This window comes from Oncorhynchus gorbuscha, linkage group LG25 (assembly GCF_021184085.1).
Source record: "Oncorhynchus gorbuscha isolate QuinsamMale2020 ecotype Even-year linkage group LG25, OgorEven_v1.0, whole genome shotgun sequence".
NCBI classification, from domain to species: domain Eukaryota; kingdom Metazoa; phylum Chordata; class Actinopteri; order Salmoniformes; family Salmonidae; genus Oncorhynchus; species Oncorhynchus gorbuscha.
Genome location: NC_060197.1, coordinates 25,620,980 through 25,636,191, shown reverse-complemented (window position 1 = coordinate 25,636,191; position 15,212 = coordinate 25,620,980). Strand labels below are relative to the sequence as shown.

General features: G+C 41.8%; 1 protein-coding gene across 1 annotated transcript; it reads right to left on the bottom strand.

Moving 5' to 3' along the window:
* Positions 1-5,278: 5,278 nt before the first annotated feature.
* Positions 5,279-10,894, bottom strand: LOC124013833 (SLAM family member 8-like). Its single transcript, XM_046328398.1, has 7 exons — positions 10,812-10,894; positions 7,840-8,142; positions 7,347-7,616; positions 7,068-7,175; positions 6,805-6,863; positions 6,649-6,726; positions 5,279-6,519 (listed from the first exon to the last, which is right to left on the bottom strand). The coding sequence occupies exons 1-7, from the start codon at positions 10,876-10,878 to the stop codon at positions 6,460-6,462; spliced, it is 945 nt and encodes a 314-aa protein (XP_046184354.1). The 5' UTR covers positions 10,879-10,894; the 3' UTR covers positions 5,279-6,459.
* Positions 10,895-15,212: the final 4,318 nt, after the last annotated feature.

Sequence of the window (15,212 nt, the reverse complement as noted above, 5' to 3'; positions counted from 1 at the left end):
GCTGTAGAACACGTCGAACGTGCTGAACATGAATCTCGAGTGACGGAGAAAAAATCAGGATATCGTCAAGATAGACAAAAACAAAAATGTTCAGCATGTCTCTCAGAACATCATTAACTAATGCCTGAAAAACAGCTGGCGCATTGGCGAGACCGAACGGCAGAACCCGGTACTCAAAATGCCCTAACGGAGTGTTAAACGCCGTTTTCCACTCGTCCCCCTCTCTGATGCGCACGAGATGGTAAGCGTTACGAAGGTCCAACTTAGTAAAGCACCTGGCTCCCTGCAGAATCTCGAAGGCTGATGACATAAGGGGAAGCGGATAACGATTCTTAACCGTTATGTCATTCAGCCCTCGATAATCCACGCAGGGGCGCAGAGTACCGTCCTTCTTCTTAACAAAAAGAACCCCGCCCCGGCCGGAGAAGAAGAAGGCACTATGGTACCGGCGTCAAGAGACACAGACAAATAATCCTCGAGAGCCTTACGTTCGGGAGCCGACAGAGAGTATAGTCTACCTCGAGGAGGAGTGGTCCCCGGAAGGAGATCAATACTACAATCATACGACCGGTGAGGAGGAAGGGAGTTGGCTCGGGACCGACTGAAGACCGTGCGCAGATCATGATATTCCTCCGGCACTCCTGTCAAATCGCCAGGTTCCTCCTGAGAAGTAGGGACAGAAGAAACGGGAGGGATGGCAGACATTAAACACTTCACATGACAAGAAACGTTCCAGGATAGGATAGAATTACTAGACCAATTAATAGAAGGATTATGACATACTAGCCAGGGATGACCCAAAACAACAGGTGTAAACGGTGAACGGAAAATCAAAAAGAAATAGTCTCACTGTGGTTACCAGATACTGTGAGGGTTAAAGGTAGTGTCTCAAATCTGATACTGGGAAGATGACTACCATCTAAGGCGAACATGGGCGTAGGCTTCTCTAACTCTCTGAAAGGAATGTCATGTTTCCGAACCCATGCTTCGTCCATGAAACAACCCTCAGCCCCAGAGTCTATCAAGGCACTACATGTAGCACCCGAACCGGTCCAGCGTAGGTGGACCGACAAAGTAGTACAGGACTTTGATGGAGAGACTTGAGTAGTTGCGCTCACCTGTAGCCCTCCGCTTACAGATGAGCTCTGGCTTTACTGGACATGAATTAACAAAATGTCCAGCAACTCCGCAATAGAGGCACAGGCGGTTGGTGATCCTCCGTTCCCTCTCCTTATTCGAGATGCGAATCCCTCCCAGCTGCATGGGCTCAGTCTCAAAGCCAGAGGAGGGAGATGGTTGCGATGCGGAGCAGGGAAACACCGTTGATGCGAGCTCTCTTCCACGAGCCCAGTGACGAAGATCTACCCGTCGTTCTATGCGGATGGCGAGAGCAATCAAAGAGTCCACATCTGAAGGAACCTCCCGGGAGAGAATCTCATCCTTAACCACTGCGTGGAGTCCCTCCAGAAAACGAGCGAGCAGCGCCGGCTCGTTCCACTCACTAGAGGCAGCAAGAGTGCGAAACTCAATAGAATAATCCGTTATGGACCGTTCACCTTGGCATAAGGAAGCCAGGGCCCTAGAAGCCTCCCCACCAAAAACTGAACGGTCAAAAACCCGAATCATCTCCTCTTTAAAGTTCTGGAACTTGTTAGAGCAATCAGCCCTTGCCTCCCAGATAGCTGTGCCCCATTCTCGAGCCCGGCCAGTAAGGAGTGAAATGACGTAAGCAACCCGAGCTCTCTCTCTAGAGTATGTGTTGGGTTGGAGAGAGAACACAATCTCACACTGCGTGAGAAAGGAGCGGCACTCAGTGGGCTGCCCGGAGTAGCAAGGTGGGTTATTAACCCTAGGTTCTGGAGGCTCGGCAGGCCAGGAAGTAACAGGTGGCACGAGACGTAGACTCTGGAACTGTCCAGAGAGGTCGGAAACCTGAGCGGCCAGGTTCTCCACGGCATGGCGAGCAGCAGACAATTCCTGCTCGTGTCTGCCGAGCATGGCTCCTTGGATCTCGACGGCAGTGTAACGAGCGTCTGAAGTCGCTGGGTCCATTCCTTGGTCGGTTCCTTCTGTCATGCAGGTGAAAGAGGACCCAAAAGCGACTTAACAGAAACAGAGTTTATTTAAGTCCAAACAGGGAATAACAAAAATCCTCTAGTCTGTAGAGGGAATAACTGGAGAAGCGGCCACAGACTGCAGGTCGCTTCGGGTAGGCGCAGGCCGTAGTTGACAGAGACACCTGCTCACACGCAGCATCTGATGAAGGCAAAAAACACGACAGGACAGGGCGATACACAATCACAGCAAAAACACGACAGGACAGGGCGAAACGCAATCACAGCATGGTGAATACTAAACAAGGAACCGACGGGACAGGAACGGAACACAAAGGAATAAATAGGGACTCTAATCAGGGGAAAGGATCGGGAACAGGTGTGGGAAGACTAAATGATGATTAGGGGAATAGGAACAGCTGGGAGCAGGAACGGAACGATAGAGAGAAGAGAGAGAGCGAGAGAGTGAGAGAGGGAGGGGGAGAGAGAGGGATAGAAGGAGGGAAAGAACCAAATAAGACCAGCAGAGGGAAACGAATAGAATGGGGAGCACAGGGACAAGACATGATAATAAATGACAAACATGACAATTTTACCTGAAATGCAGAAGGTCCTCTACTCCGACAATTAATCCACACATAAAACGGTCTGTAACGGCGTTCGTCTGTTGAACGAAGAGAGTCGGACCGAAATGCAGCGTGTTTGTTACTCATGATCTTTAATGAATGAAAACGGAACGATACATGAAATAACTCAATACAAAAACAACAAACGAAACGTGAAACCTATACAGCCTATCTGGTGAACACTAAACAGAGACAGGAACAATCACCCACGAAATAAAAGCGAAACTATGGCTCCCTAAATACGGTTCCTAATCAGAGACAACGAGAATCACCTGACTCTGATTGAGAATCGCCCCAGGCAGCCAAGCCTAACTAGACACACCCCTAATCAGCCGCAATCCCAAATAATACAAACCCCAACACGAAATACAACATATAAACCCATGTCACACCCTGGCCTACCCAAACATATACCAAAAACACAAAATACAATGACCAAGGCGTGACAATATTATATATTTCTCAGGCTCATGCTACAATCTGATTGAAAAGCTGTAGTGACCAACACCTCCAAAAATCTGCAGTCAGAAAACACAGTGTAACCAAACAACATCATCATCTGTTACCACATTTATTGTGCATATATGACATACTTCATATTCTATGAATGAAACTTTTTCTTGTCTAATAAAGTTAATAGTTAGCTAACAATATTCAAAATACAGAGAAATACATGAATCATCATCATCGCAGAGTTGCACATAAAGTGTACTCCATTCTAAGCCTCTGGCAAGTCCTCCGGACCCCGACAGATCCTGCGTCTGTGACACGAATGGGGCTTTGACAGAATTAGAAAGGTGCAGATGCATGAAGAGAAACAGAACAAATAGCATCTGATGTCATGTTCATCTCTACACCACTTCCTCTTACTGTAAAAGTAAATGGACACATCAACACGGTGGTCTTTCTGTGGGAGGAAGAGAGAACTATAGTATATATCAGAGAAAGAAACTTAGTGGATAAGACATAGTTGTACAAAACGTGAAGTCAATATTGCATTTACCATACCTGGTCATGTTGACATTTTCAGTACAATCTTTAATGTCCCTCAGAGAGGTGTCAAAGGTTTGACGTCATGGCATGTTTATCATTTGGTTTATGTTGTAGCTATTTGGAGGTCAATTGCATGTAGATGTTCTTGAGTTACAGTCTGTCAACTGTTCAAAGTAATAACCCAGGAAAGTAGTGATCACAGTGATAGATTGAATGAAAAAGATAAATTAATAAGTGAACTACAGATAATGTATGATGCCAGAACATTGTCATTCTTCTCTCTGAAAAGGACAATAATCCCTGCACAACTTTTCATGTGTACTCAACAGCCCAGCAACAAGGTTTTCACAGGTTTTTGCATATGATTACAACCATTTCTCTATTTGACTCTCTGATCACAGCGGGAAAATACATCTTCACTGAGTGCCTTCCTTCACAAACCCACACTGCTAAAGATGAAGAGAGCAAACCATGACCCCTTAACTATGACAAACAAGTGACCTAATGTGAAGTTCCTCAGGCTTTTAATTTCACACACTTTGCACTGAAAAAAGTCAAACTTAACCAATTGCTTAATTAGCATTTCTATGCAAGTTGAGTGGACTTAAAAATGACAGGACTTTGAGCCAATGTGTTAGAGTCTTTAATCAACAAACTCAGCTTGAAGTCAGTTGTATTTGAACAAGCTTGTTGAGTAAAATACATAATTAATGTTTGCTCAAAACAACTCAAAACGACACCAATCATCATCATTATCATTATTCCAGCATGAACTCTTGCAGATTGATTTTCACAACGGTTTGTTTCAATACCTTTGTATTGGTGTGGGGGCTGTGCTTTGGCAAAGTGGGTGGGGTTATATCCTGCCTGTTTGGCCCTGTCTGGTGGTATCATCGGATGGGGCCACAGTGTCTCCTGACCCCTCCTGTCTCAGCCTCCAGTATTTATGCTGCAGTAGTTTGTGTCTGGGGGCTAGGGTCAGTCTGTTATGGAGTATTTCTCCTGTCTTATTCGGTGTCCTGTGTGACTAAGTATGCTCTCTCTAATTCTCTCTTTCTCTCTTTGTTTCTTTCTCTCTCTCGGAGGACCTGAGCCCTAGGACCATGCCTCAGGACTACCTGGCATGATGACTCCTTGCTGTCCCCAGTCCACCTGGCCGTGCTGCTGCTCCAGTTTAAACTTTTCTGCCTGCGGCTATGGATCCCTGGCCTGTTCACCGGATGTGCTACCTGTCCCAGACCTGGTGTTTTCAACTCTCTAGAGACAGCAGGAGCGGTAGAGATACTCTGAATGATCCGCTATGAAAAGCCAACTGACATTTACTCTTGAGGTGCTGACCTGTTGCAACCTCGACAACTACTGTGATTATTATTATTTGACCATGCTGGTCATTTATGAATATTTGAACATCTTGGCCATGTTCTGTTATAATCTCCACCCGGCACAGCTAGAAGAGGACTGGCCACCCCTCATAGCCTGGTTACTCTCTAGGTTTCTTCCTAGGTTTTGGCCTTTCTTGCGAGTTTTTCCTAGCCCCCGTGCTTCTACACCTGCATTGCTTGCTGTTTGGGGTTTTAGGCTGGGTTTCTGTACAGCACTTTGAGATATCAGCTGATGTAATAAGGGCTATATTAATAAATTTGATTTGATTTGATATTTACTATGACTGGTTGATTAATCTTATGCTACACAAACATAGATAACATCGATTTTTCTCAACTATTCCAATCTGTTAGTAGTTGGACTTATTTCACCCATTACTGATATGTTTGTTCCAGTTTATATGATTTAGAAATTCTCAAAATCAATCTTCCCTACCCCAACAGTCATTCTGAATGCAGGTTGCGTGTGACTGAAAGTTTAAATGGTTGGATATCCTAACTTTGGCTGGATTCCAATAGAAATGACACATCCCTTTGCAAGCCGGCATAATTTGACTAAACCAGGAGTTTCAGACCAGTGTGTTAGGGTGTCACTAGGCCCTCAGGGGCTTTATGATATATGATATATGTAATGTGTCATAATGAGTTTAATTTTAAAGATAACATATCCACTTAGACAATCACTTGGTGAAGGCTACAGTACTGAAAACCATTCAATACAACAATCATGCCTCTGTCACTAACAAATACAGTCATGAGAGTTAATTACAATTCACTCTAAATGCAAGGCACGCAAGGCATGCAAATAAGGTATAATTATTTGTTTTTCTCTGAACAGCATATTTGTTTTTAGAATGAACTGAATTACATCTGGTAATTGGGACAGACATGAATGCCATTTTGGAAATGCTGACAAATCAAATAAGACCATCTACAATCAACACGCAACCAAGGCTCTAGAGCATATACTCTCTGATTACAACCTCATTGATGCCTGGCGAGCACATAATAATAACACAAAAGAGTACACAGGCATAAATCAACCTCGCTAATCAATGTCCTACTAGTATCTAAAACAATTGTCTTTCATCTAGAAAATAGAAATTTGACATGAGCTTGTCTGATCACCACGCCTTCTACTGCCTAGTACACATTTCCGAATCTTCTAATTGATTCTAGGCCTTCAAAGGAACATATAAGGCCTTATTATATACTGTATATATGAGCATCATCAAAGGGAGAAGGAAATAGAAGCAAATAGTGTAGTTTGTGATGAAATTTAACAGTAACATCTAGGCCTATCTACAGAATATACACGTGTAAGTTGCAGAGGATGCAGAGGGTTCCATATCTATGGAAGGCCCAGCTTATGACCACATCCTGTTCAGCTCACAGTACTTCCTGTTAGGGAGACTGGGGGCCTTCTGGGCGTCCAAACGCGATCTTGTCATACAGAGTCTGCGGCTACATGTGACAGATAATCAAGAAGAAACTATTTCAGCATCAAGAAAGGTAGTGACTTTTCTCAAAGTAGACAACATGGTCTTCCATTCAATCACATACATTTTACCATTATGACCATTTATATCTTACCTTGTTCAATCTTGGGATAATCAGATCATTGACAGGTTCATAGATGGATATTGGGTTTAGATGACTGTTTGATCTTGTCTGGAATCAAAATACAGCCCATACAAATACATACAGCTTTAACACATTCAGATACATAATAACGGCATTGATACTTACATCTCTACTTCTTGTGTTGTCCATAATATCAGCATATATTGCGTTATCAGTTTGATCTTCTGTGTTTTATAAGAACAAAATATCAACCAATCAGAAACATTTTATACAGGATATCAACAAACATACTCAGGAATTAATGAGGGGTCTCACTCTTTTTCTAATTTCTAGCAAATCCCCCCCAAAATCAAACCAGCTGAAGAATACTTCTAGAACCACCTGAAATGTCACTTTAAGTACAGTTGAGGCCCCTAAGCTGTACATACCTGTGTTACTTCGGCCCCTGCAGTAGCACACTGCCACAGCTAAAGTGAGGATCAGCACCACAGCGCCTCCTACTGATATTCCGATGTAGATGGTATACCACGCCAGTCCTGTCACATATTGTACACCACACATGATTAGACGATACAATATGATAAAGACTAAATGGCTCTATATCATATACATCCAATGTAATCACATGCATTACATATTATATTTGACAACATAAGCATATAAGCACACTGAACGTGTATGGAAGTATTATTATGATATCTAGGTACCTGGGGTGGTTGTGTCATTTCTACACTTTACTGTCGCAGAGGCAATTTTCCAACTGACTAGGTTGGAGGCGTTGCACTTTACACTGATGTCTCTCTCTGCTGGTGAGAGAGAGAAGTGAATCTGCTGGGCATCCCCGTAGATCTCATTGTCTATCTCCCAGGTGTAGGTAATATTGGGGTAGGAGGACACATTGCACACCAGCAGCACCATACAGGAGTGGTTGGCCAAGAGCTTGATGTCTGTCTGGATCGCCACCTTGGATATAGGCTCTGACCAACCAGGAGAGAGATAGAGACTCATAATCAGTCCTGCCATAGCCATACCACCAGGAGAAAGACTTAAAAATATGATGGATATTTAACAAAGCATGGTGAGTTAGGTCAGTATGAAACTACAAAATCTATGTTATAGTTTAAAGATCATCAGCCATGGTTATGGATATAAATAAGAATGATATCAAAATTGGATGCAATAATGGTATTAACAGCCTACCGTGGACCTTCAGAGTGATGGTCTTACTGCCAATCTGATCTTTGTCCCCTTCGCCTGTAAGTAGAAAATCCCCTGAGTCTTGCAGTGTCAGTTCTCTGACTGTTAAACTGTAGTTTTTGGCGTTCATCTTTAGTCTCCCCTCAAACTGGGATGCAGGTGAATATACAACATCTGAATTGAATTCTGCAATAACCTTTCCCATATACTTCCACTCCAAGGATTTGAAATGTCCCGTCTCTAAGCCTGCCTGCAGCTCCACGGAGTCCCCCACTCTCTTGTTGATGATCAGAGGAACACCTACACCTGCAACACACAAATACACACGTTATTCTGACATCAATCAATGGTTGCACACTATATTACAATGATAGTATTACTGTGTAATTATTCATGTAGTACAATGTAGCAAGTGTTGTAATTACTTATTGTTACACTGTAATACTTGTTACAGTGTGCCTACATGAATAATTACACAATAATAGACTGAAATGCAGAGTCTTACCTAATCAATAATGTATTGTTTTTTATAAGCACGTTTCCAGGTTTCATTTTGTGCTGTACGTGGCAATTTCCATATTTTCACATTATATCTTTACATATCTGTGTGTGGGTCCTTTTTGACGTCATTAAAGTCCACTCCTCCCCCACATTCAGTAGAACAGGATGAGATGACAGGAAAAGAGAAGTGGGGTTGGATCTGATAGCCCCTCCTCAGCTCATAAGTACAAATACCAATGTGTTTCATGTGTAATTATTCACCAGAAATGCATCATATACTGCATGGGCAACATTATAATTACATATCAGTCTGAAGTAATGTTTAATAAACCCTTATAAAAAAAAACGTTATTCATGAATTAAGAAAAAAACACAGTTACAGGTCATTGAAGTATTTAAGACATAAATGCAGTTTTCCCAGTCGGACAATGTATCATATTATGTAATAGAAACAATCATTTGATACAGTCCCATATCCCCTTAAATGTAGTGAATGACAGCCATTAGGCACAAGGTTGTTTGGTCTGTTGCGTTCTAGAAGCACAGCAACAGCTGCTGACCCAGCCACACCATTGGCACTCATTCAAAACTGCAGAATACACACATCATGATATGTTCCTGAATATAGGTATTATGTAGGTGTTATCACACAGTAATAAAGCAAAAGATTCTGAATATCCAACCAATCACTGACGACCAGGCATTCTACAGTCAACACACACCATGTAAAGACCAACAAGGAAGTTAGAGACGGTTTTCCTTACTTTATCATGCAAGCAAGCTCATGCAGTAGATCCTGTTTAGGGATGATTCTAACCTCTTGGTTTCACATTAGAATAAGGAGACCGTTGAAAAGACCCTAAGCAGCCAACTGACTAAAGTCAGTAAGTGGTTATCCATTTAGGCAAGACAGAATGTATCCTGTTTGGTTCCAAACACAAAGTGAACAACTCTTCCAACTTCTCGGTCAAGTTTAATGGCGGTGAAGGAAAAATGTTTGGTTTCGTACATTGTGATGTGAACTGGACCAACATGTGACATGTGAACTTGTGGCTCTGAAGGCCATTGGGAATGTTCACTTCAAGACAAAGTTCCTGGGAAGGGTAGCCAAGTTCCTGGATATAGAGACTATTGAGGACCCTGGCAACATGTCTGATACACTGGCTCTAGTGTGACGGCTATGAGAGTCTGTAATAAAATTTTAATAACCAGACAGGTAAGTGGGGGAAAGGCATGTATCACTTTAAAAACCATTAACAGTTTGATCTGCACCACCACCAGATCAACTGGAAGCCAGTTCAGTTCCTTGAAATGATTAGGACCAACGTGTGTCTCTATGGCTGAGCTTGAGTATGATTCTTATTAGTTTGTTTTGGGCCATTTGAAGTTTGTCCTTCAGATGTTTTGTTATGCAACACATACAAGCATAGTTCATGGTTCAGTAGCATAACAAAAACTCTGAATGGACAAACTTCAAATGGCCTGAAAACAAACTAATAAGAATTATTCTCAAGCTCAGCCATAGAGACACACGTTGGTCCTAATCATTTCAGGGAACTGAACTGGCTTCCAGTTGATCTGGTGGTGGTGCAGATCAAACTGGTGATGGTTTAACATGATTACATGCCTTTTCCCCCAGTTACTGGTCTGGTTATTTTAATTTCATCACAGGCTCTCATAGCCATCACACCAGAGCCAGTGTTGCCAATATGAGACCGCTGCTCTAGAGGAGCATGGCTGGAAAAAGCTCTTTCCTTAACACTGGTGCAGAGGAATGGAATGTGTACCAAACCATATAAAATCTATCAATACACTAGGGAGTTTAAAGATAAAGCTTTAAGAAATGGTTTATGTGCAAAATGCTTCGAAACTGAATAATTGTTTCAATGAACGTGTCACGTTCGTCGTATGAATCAGACCAAGGCGCAGCGTGGTATGCGTACATTCTTCTTTATTTAATAGAATGAACACTGAACAACTAACAATATAACAAACAGGCAAGTAAACATAGAACAAGAACCCACGAACACAAAAGGGAAATGGCTACCTAAATATGATCCCCAATCAGAGACAACGATAAACAGCTGCCTCTGATTGGGAACCATATCAGGCCACCATAGACATACAAATACCTAGACCTACAAAACCCCCAGACATACAAAAGCCCTAGACAAAACAAGCATACCCACCCTCGTCACACCCAGACCTAGCCAAAATTGAAAGAAAACAGAGATATCTAAGGTCAGAGCGTGACAGAACGTTACTTGGTTATCTATTTTATTCCTTTTACAGTTTCCTCCCTATTGATGAGATGTATTTGAGATATGTTATCTTGTTTATATTTTTGTTTTCATGTATTTGCAAGAGGACCGCAATGGGGATACGTTTTTAAACTTGTGTCATCCTCATTGATGGTTGTATTGCAGTTGTATTTTGTTTAAAATGTTAAAATAAATAATAGTTACAAAACTTACCATATTGGAAGATGGAGCCTAGAAGAAGTAGTATTCCGTGTTTGGAGAAGAAGGGACCAGCAGACATCTCTGTAAGGCGTTGACTGTTTTCTCCGGCTGTATGTTCTTATCACTGGCACTGACAGCTAGCAGTTGACTAACCAAAACACACAGAGAAGATAGAGAGAAGAAAGACAAGAGACTTACTTTTGAGGGCTGCTGTTCTATTTCATTTTTACTGTATGTTAGTTGAAAAGGAAGTCACATTCTATAGTTGCTCTCTGAAAATACCCCTTCACTCAGCTTGAGCGTTAGATGATGAGGTGTGGTTGGGGTCTGTTGGTGGTTTTGGAGCCTGTGTTTTCAGGCTGCTGCTGGTTGAGTGGTTAATGGTCATGGTGTTCACAGATACCGGAAGCTTTCTTACTTTATGAGCAAAACACAATCTTCCAGAGAAATAGGGAGATAGAGGGCTCGGGATTAAAGAGAGATAGACAGAACGATATTGAGACAGAGAGAGTGAGAAAGAAAGACAGAGGGGGGAGTACGCATAAATGTCATAACAGTGCCCGTGCAGTTTCATCTTGGCTTCATATGCCCGCAGAAGTGTTTGCATGACTTATTCCGCATTCTCATAGGTCAGTGTGGATGAGGGACATGAAACACTTGTTGAGAGGAAGTGATACAGTACCAGTACTAACCAGCTCCTCAGAACTCCAGCAGAGTATATCACATCATTAAACTGAGACGAACTGTTATTTTCAGACACACTCTTCCCCCTAATGTCATTCTGAAAATCTCAATGGATCTTCAGCTGATGGGGTGCAACTTTTGAACTATGCTCATGGGGAATTTATGTTATATTCAAGATTTGGTACATATGATTAGGTCCAAAAATGGATTTAGCAATAGTATAATCTCTCTACTAGGCCTAAAGGAGGTTTGACCAAATTAGGTTCTATGGACATTTTGATGACAATATCCATTTACTGTAAGAAACCACCCACCACCCATCTGGTGGGTAAAAGACAGTTTATTAAAAAAGTACAATGCAAAGATAATGTAAATGTGCAGGCCATTAGAAGAAAATGTGAATAGTACTTACAATATTTTGGAAATTCACATAAGTTATTCTATCATCTGAATAACAGACATAATAAATCAAATATAATACATTTACAACAAAAAATATAATTCAATACACAACAAGTAGACCATTTCTGTAGCTGCAGATAAGAGCCGACATTATTACACCATATAATTAGATAAAGCTGTTACAGTAATACACTAAACCTTAAATGAATATATTTGTTGGTAAGTAAAACCATTTTTAAAAATCCTGAATGTACAAGATTTTATTGAGTTTTAGTGTGTATGCAGGGCTGGGTGTGTGTTTGCGTGCATTGAACATGCATAATCCATGTTAAAGGGTTCCATCTGCTCCTCCTTTGATGGTGTCCCTGCCTCCCTCCCTCCATCCATCCATCCCTCCCTGCCTCCCTCCATCCATCCATCCCTCCCTGCCTCCCTCCCTCCCTGCCTTTCTCAAGGACATGCAACATGTCACCACACAAAGGTGTTTAGGACATGCAGTCAAACTCTTAAGAATCAAACCAAGATACATACTTTAAGTAGATACATTATACTTTGATATCAGATATCATATCCATATTAAATATCAATAGCATATGGCTATTAGTCTTACCCAGGGCTATTCCAGGCTTCAATTGAGAATAGACTGAATCCGTCTCAGGTAGGTTTGCGGTTTCTTTAAGGGGTGAGGATAATACAGTCATATAACAGTTATATACAGAATAATATACACCTCGTCAATATGGGGTCAAAGATGTGTGAGGTTATGATAGGGGGAATATGGGGGGGGGGGGGTCGATGTCCAGTCTTACCTTTCTTCTTCCTGGCTTTGTCCTTCTGTTTAAGGTCAACCTCAGCATAGGTCACATCAACAGGACCAGTTGCTGCTATTTTTTCGTTGTTGAAATTTCCAGTCAACAACTTGAAGGAATTAGTTCATTGTATATTTTATGCTTCTTCATCAAAACTCGAAATTCACCAGTTTAGATTTGACTGCCAACCTGTTAAATGGGTCTCACCTGTGGCCTTCCCTGTCTTGACCTCAGAGTAGACTGGATTTTCTTTTGGATCAGCTGTTTTTTTTTTTATTAAGGGAGGAGGAGCCACTCCAATGTAAGTTGCCGGAGAGGAAGGAAAACGCTCAGGTATTTCACCATGAGGCCAATGGTGACTTTAAAAACAGTTTGATGGTTGTGATAGGAGAAAACTGAGGATGGAGCAACATGGTAGTTACTCCACAACACTGACCTAAATTACAGAGGGAAAAGGAAGCCCGTACAGAATAGAAATATTCCAAATATGCACATTGTTTGCAATAAGGCTAAAGTAAAACTACAAAAATGAATGGCTTCATGTACTGACACTAAGCTTTATGTTTGGGGCAAATCCAACTCAACACATCACTGAGTAACACTCTTCATATTTATCTTCAAGCATGGTGGTGGCTGCATCAGTTTTATGGGTATGCTTGTCATCGACAAGGACAAGGGAGTTTTAGATTAAAAATAAACAAAATAGAGCGAAGCACATGGGAAAATCCTAGAGGAAAACCTGGTTCAGTCTGCATTCCAACAGACACTGGGAGACAAATTCACCTTTCAGCAGGACAATAACCTAAAACACAAGGCCAAATATACATTGGAGTTGCTTACCAAGACAACATTGAATGTTTTTACAGAAATCAGCTTGAAAATCTATAGTAAGACTTAAAACTGTCTGTCTAAAAATATTCAACTAACAACTTGAAAGAGCTGAAAGATTTTTTTTTTAAATGTACAAATATTGTACAGTCCTGGTGTGCAAAGCCCTTAGAGACTTTCCCAGAAAGACTCACAGCTGTAATCATTTGTCACAAGCGTAGAGAGGAGTAGGCAGGAGGCAGTTGCAGGTTTAGAACTAGTGAATTTATTAAAGCACTATATAAACACGGGACAAAACCCAAAGTGCAAAAATAATAAAGTACTCAGGGAAAATGTAGGCGAGATTCCTCTCAGGGAAAAAAAGCAGCATTTACAATGACCGACAAAGATAAATTACAGAGGGAGTATATACAGTATACATTGATAGAGTGGGGATTGGAACCAGGTGTGTGTAATGATGACGAGACAAGTCCGGGGTTGATGAGTGAAGGACGTTTGCCAGCAGCAGGTTCGGCAGCAACTAGAAAGCCGGCGACGCCGAAACGACTGAGCTGGACAGGAGGGAGAGCCAAAGCGAAGGCTGGTGTGACATCACTGCCGAAGGTGATTCTAACATGTATTGACTCATTTACTTATGTAAATGACATATTTCTATATTTAATTTTCAATAGATTTACAAACAGTTCTATAAATATGTTTTCACTTTGTCATTATTATTGTGTGTAGATTTGGTGAGAAAACAAATAAATGTAATCAACTTTAAATTCAGACTGTAACACAAAAAAATGTGGAATAGTCAACTAGCTATGAATTGGGTATGAATACATTCTGAAGGCACTGTAACTACCGACTCTCTAAAATGTCAGGTAAACAACGCTTTCCTGTGGATATTTTGTCTCAAATTTAGAGTGGCTGAAGAACAAACCGCACAATCAACCGGTAGAGTAAGTTCAAATGTCATTTTATTCAACATTCTGGCTTGTAAGGAACATTTACACCATTTTGCACTCCAATGTTTCCGGCTGTATATACCAATGAAATTGTGTATTACAGTCCAATTAATCAGACTAAGGTAACCCCTGCTCCTCCAAACTCCCCGCAGCTCTCTTCCCCTGTTTCTGAAGAAGAGGTTCCCCCTGAGCAGGAGCACTGTGAGCACGAGTGGAGCTCCTGTCTGGGGCAGGAGGACCCAAAGCCCATACACATTAAACAGGAACATGAGGAACTCAGGACTAGTTAGGGGGAAAAGCATCTTCAAGTGCTCTTCGATTTGTATTATTCCTGTGTGAAAAGGGAATGTGATCAGGAGGACCTACTTTTGTCCTTGACTCTTCCCCAAACCCAGATTGTGGAGAACAGAGAGACTAAACCAGTGGATCTCACACCTTTTGTCACTGTGACTCATGCCACTCCCTGTGACCCTCCAGACAGTGGCAATAATGTTTCCAACCACAACTTCTCCGTACCCAGTAGGACTTGACAGCAGCCCACCATTGGATCCCAGCCCACCATTGGATCTCAGCCCACCATTGGGGGAACAATCTTCTAAACCCAACACCACATCTAGAAAAACTCACCACTGCCGTGAATGTGGTGAAATATTTGCTCAGAAAGCTGACCTCCAGAGGCATGTGATTCTCCCCAAGAAGAGACCCAGGGAATGCCACTTCTGCAAAAGACGCTACAACTC

Coding starts and splice junctions, on each gene's coding strand:
- LOC124013833 (XM_046328398.1), bottom strand. CDS start 10,878: ATGTCTGCTGGTCCCTTCTTCTCCAAACACGGAATACTACTTCTTCTA. Junction 6,864..7,067: donor CAGGGGCCGAAGTAACACAG/GTATGTACAGCT, acceptor TATAAAACACAG/AAGATCAAACTGATAACGCA. Junction 6,520..6,648: donor TTATCCCAAGATTGAACAAG/GTAAGATATAAA, acceptor TGTCACATGTAG/CCGCAGACTCTGTATGACAA.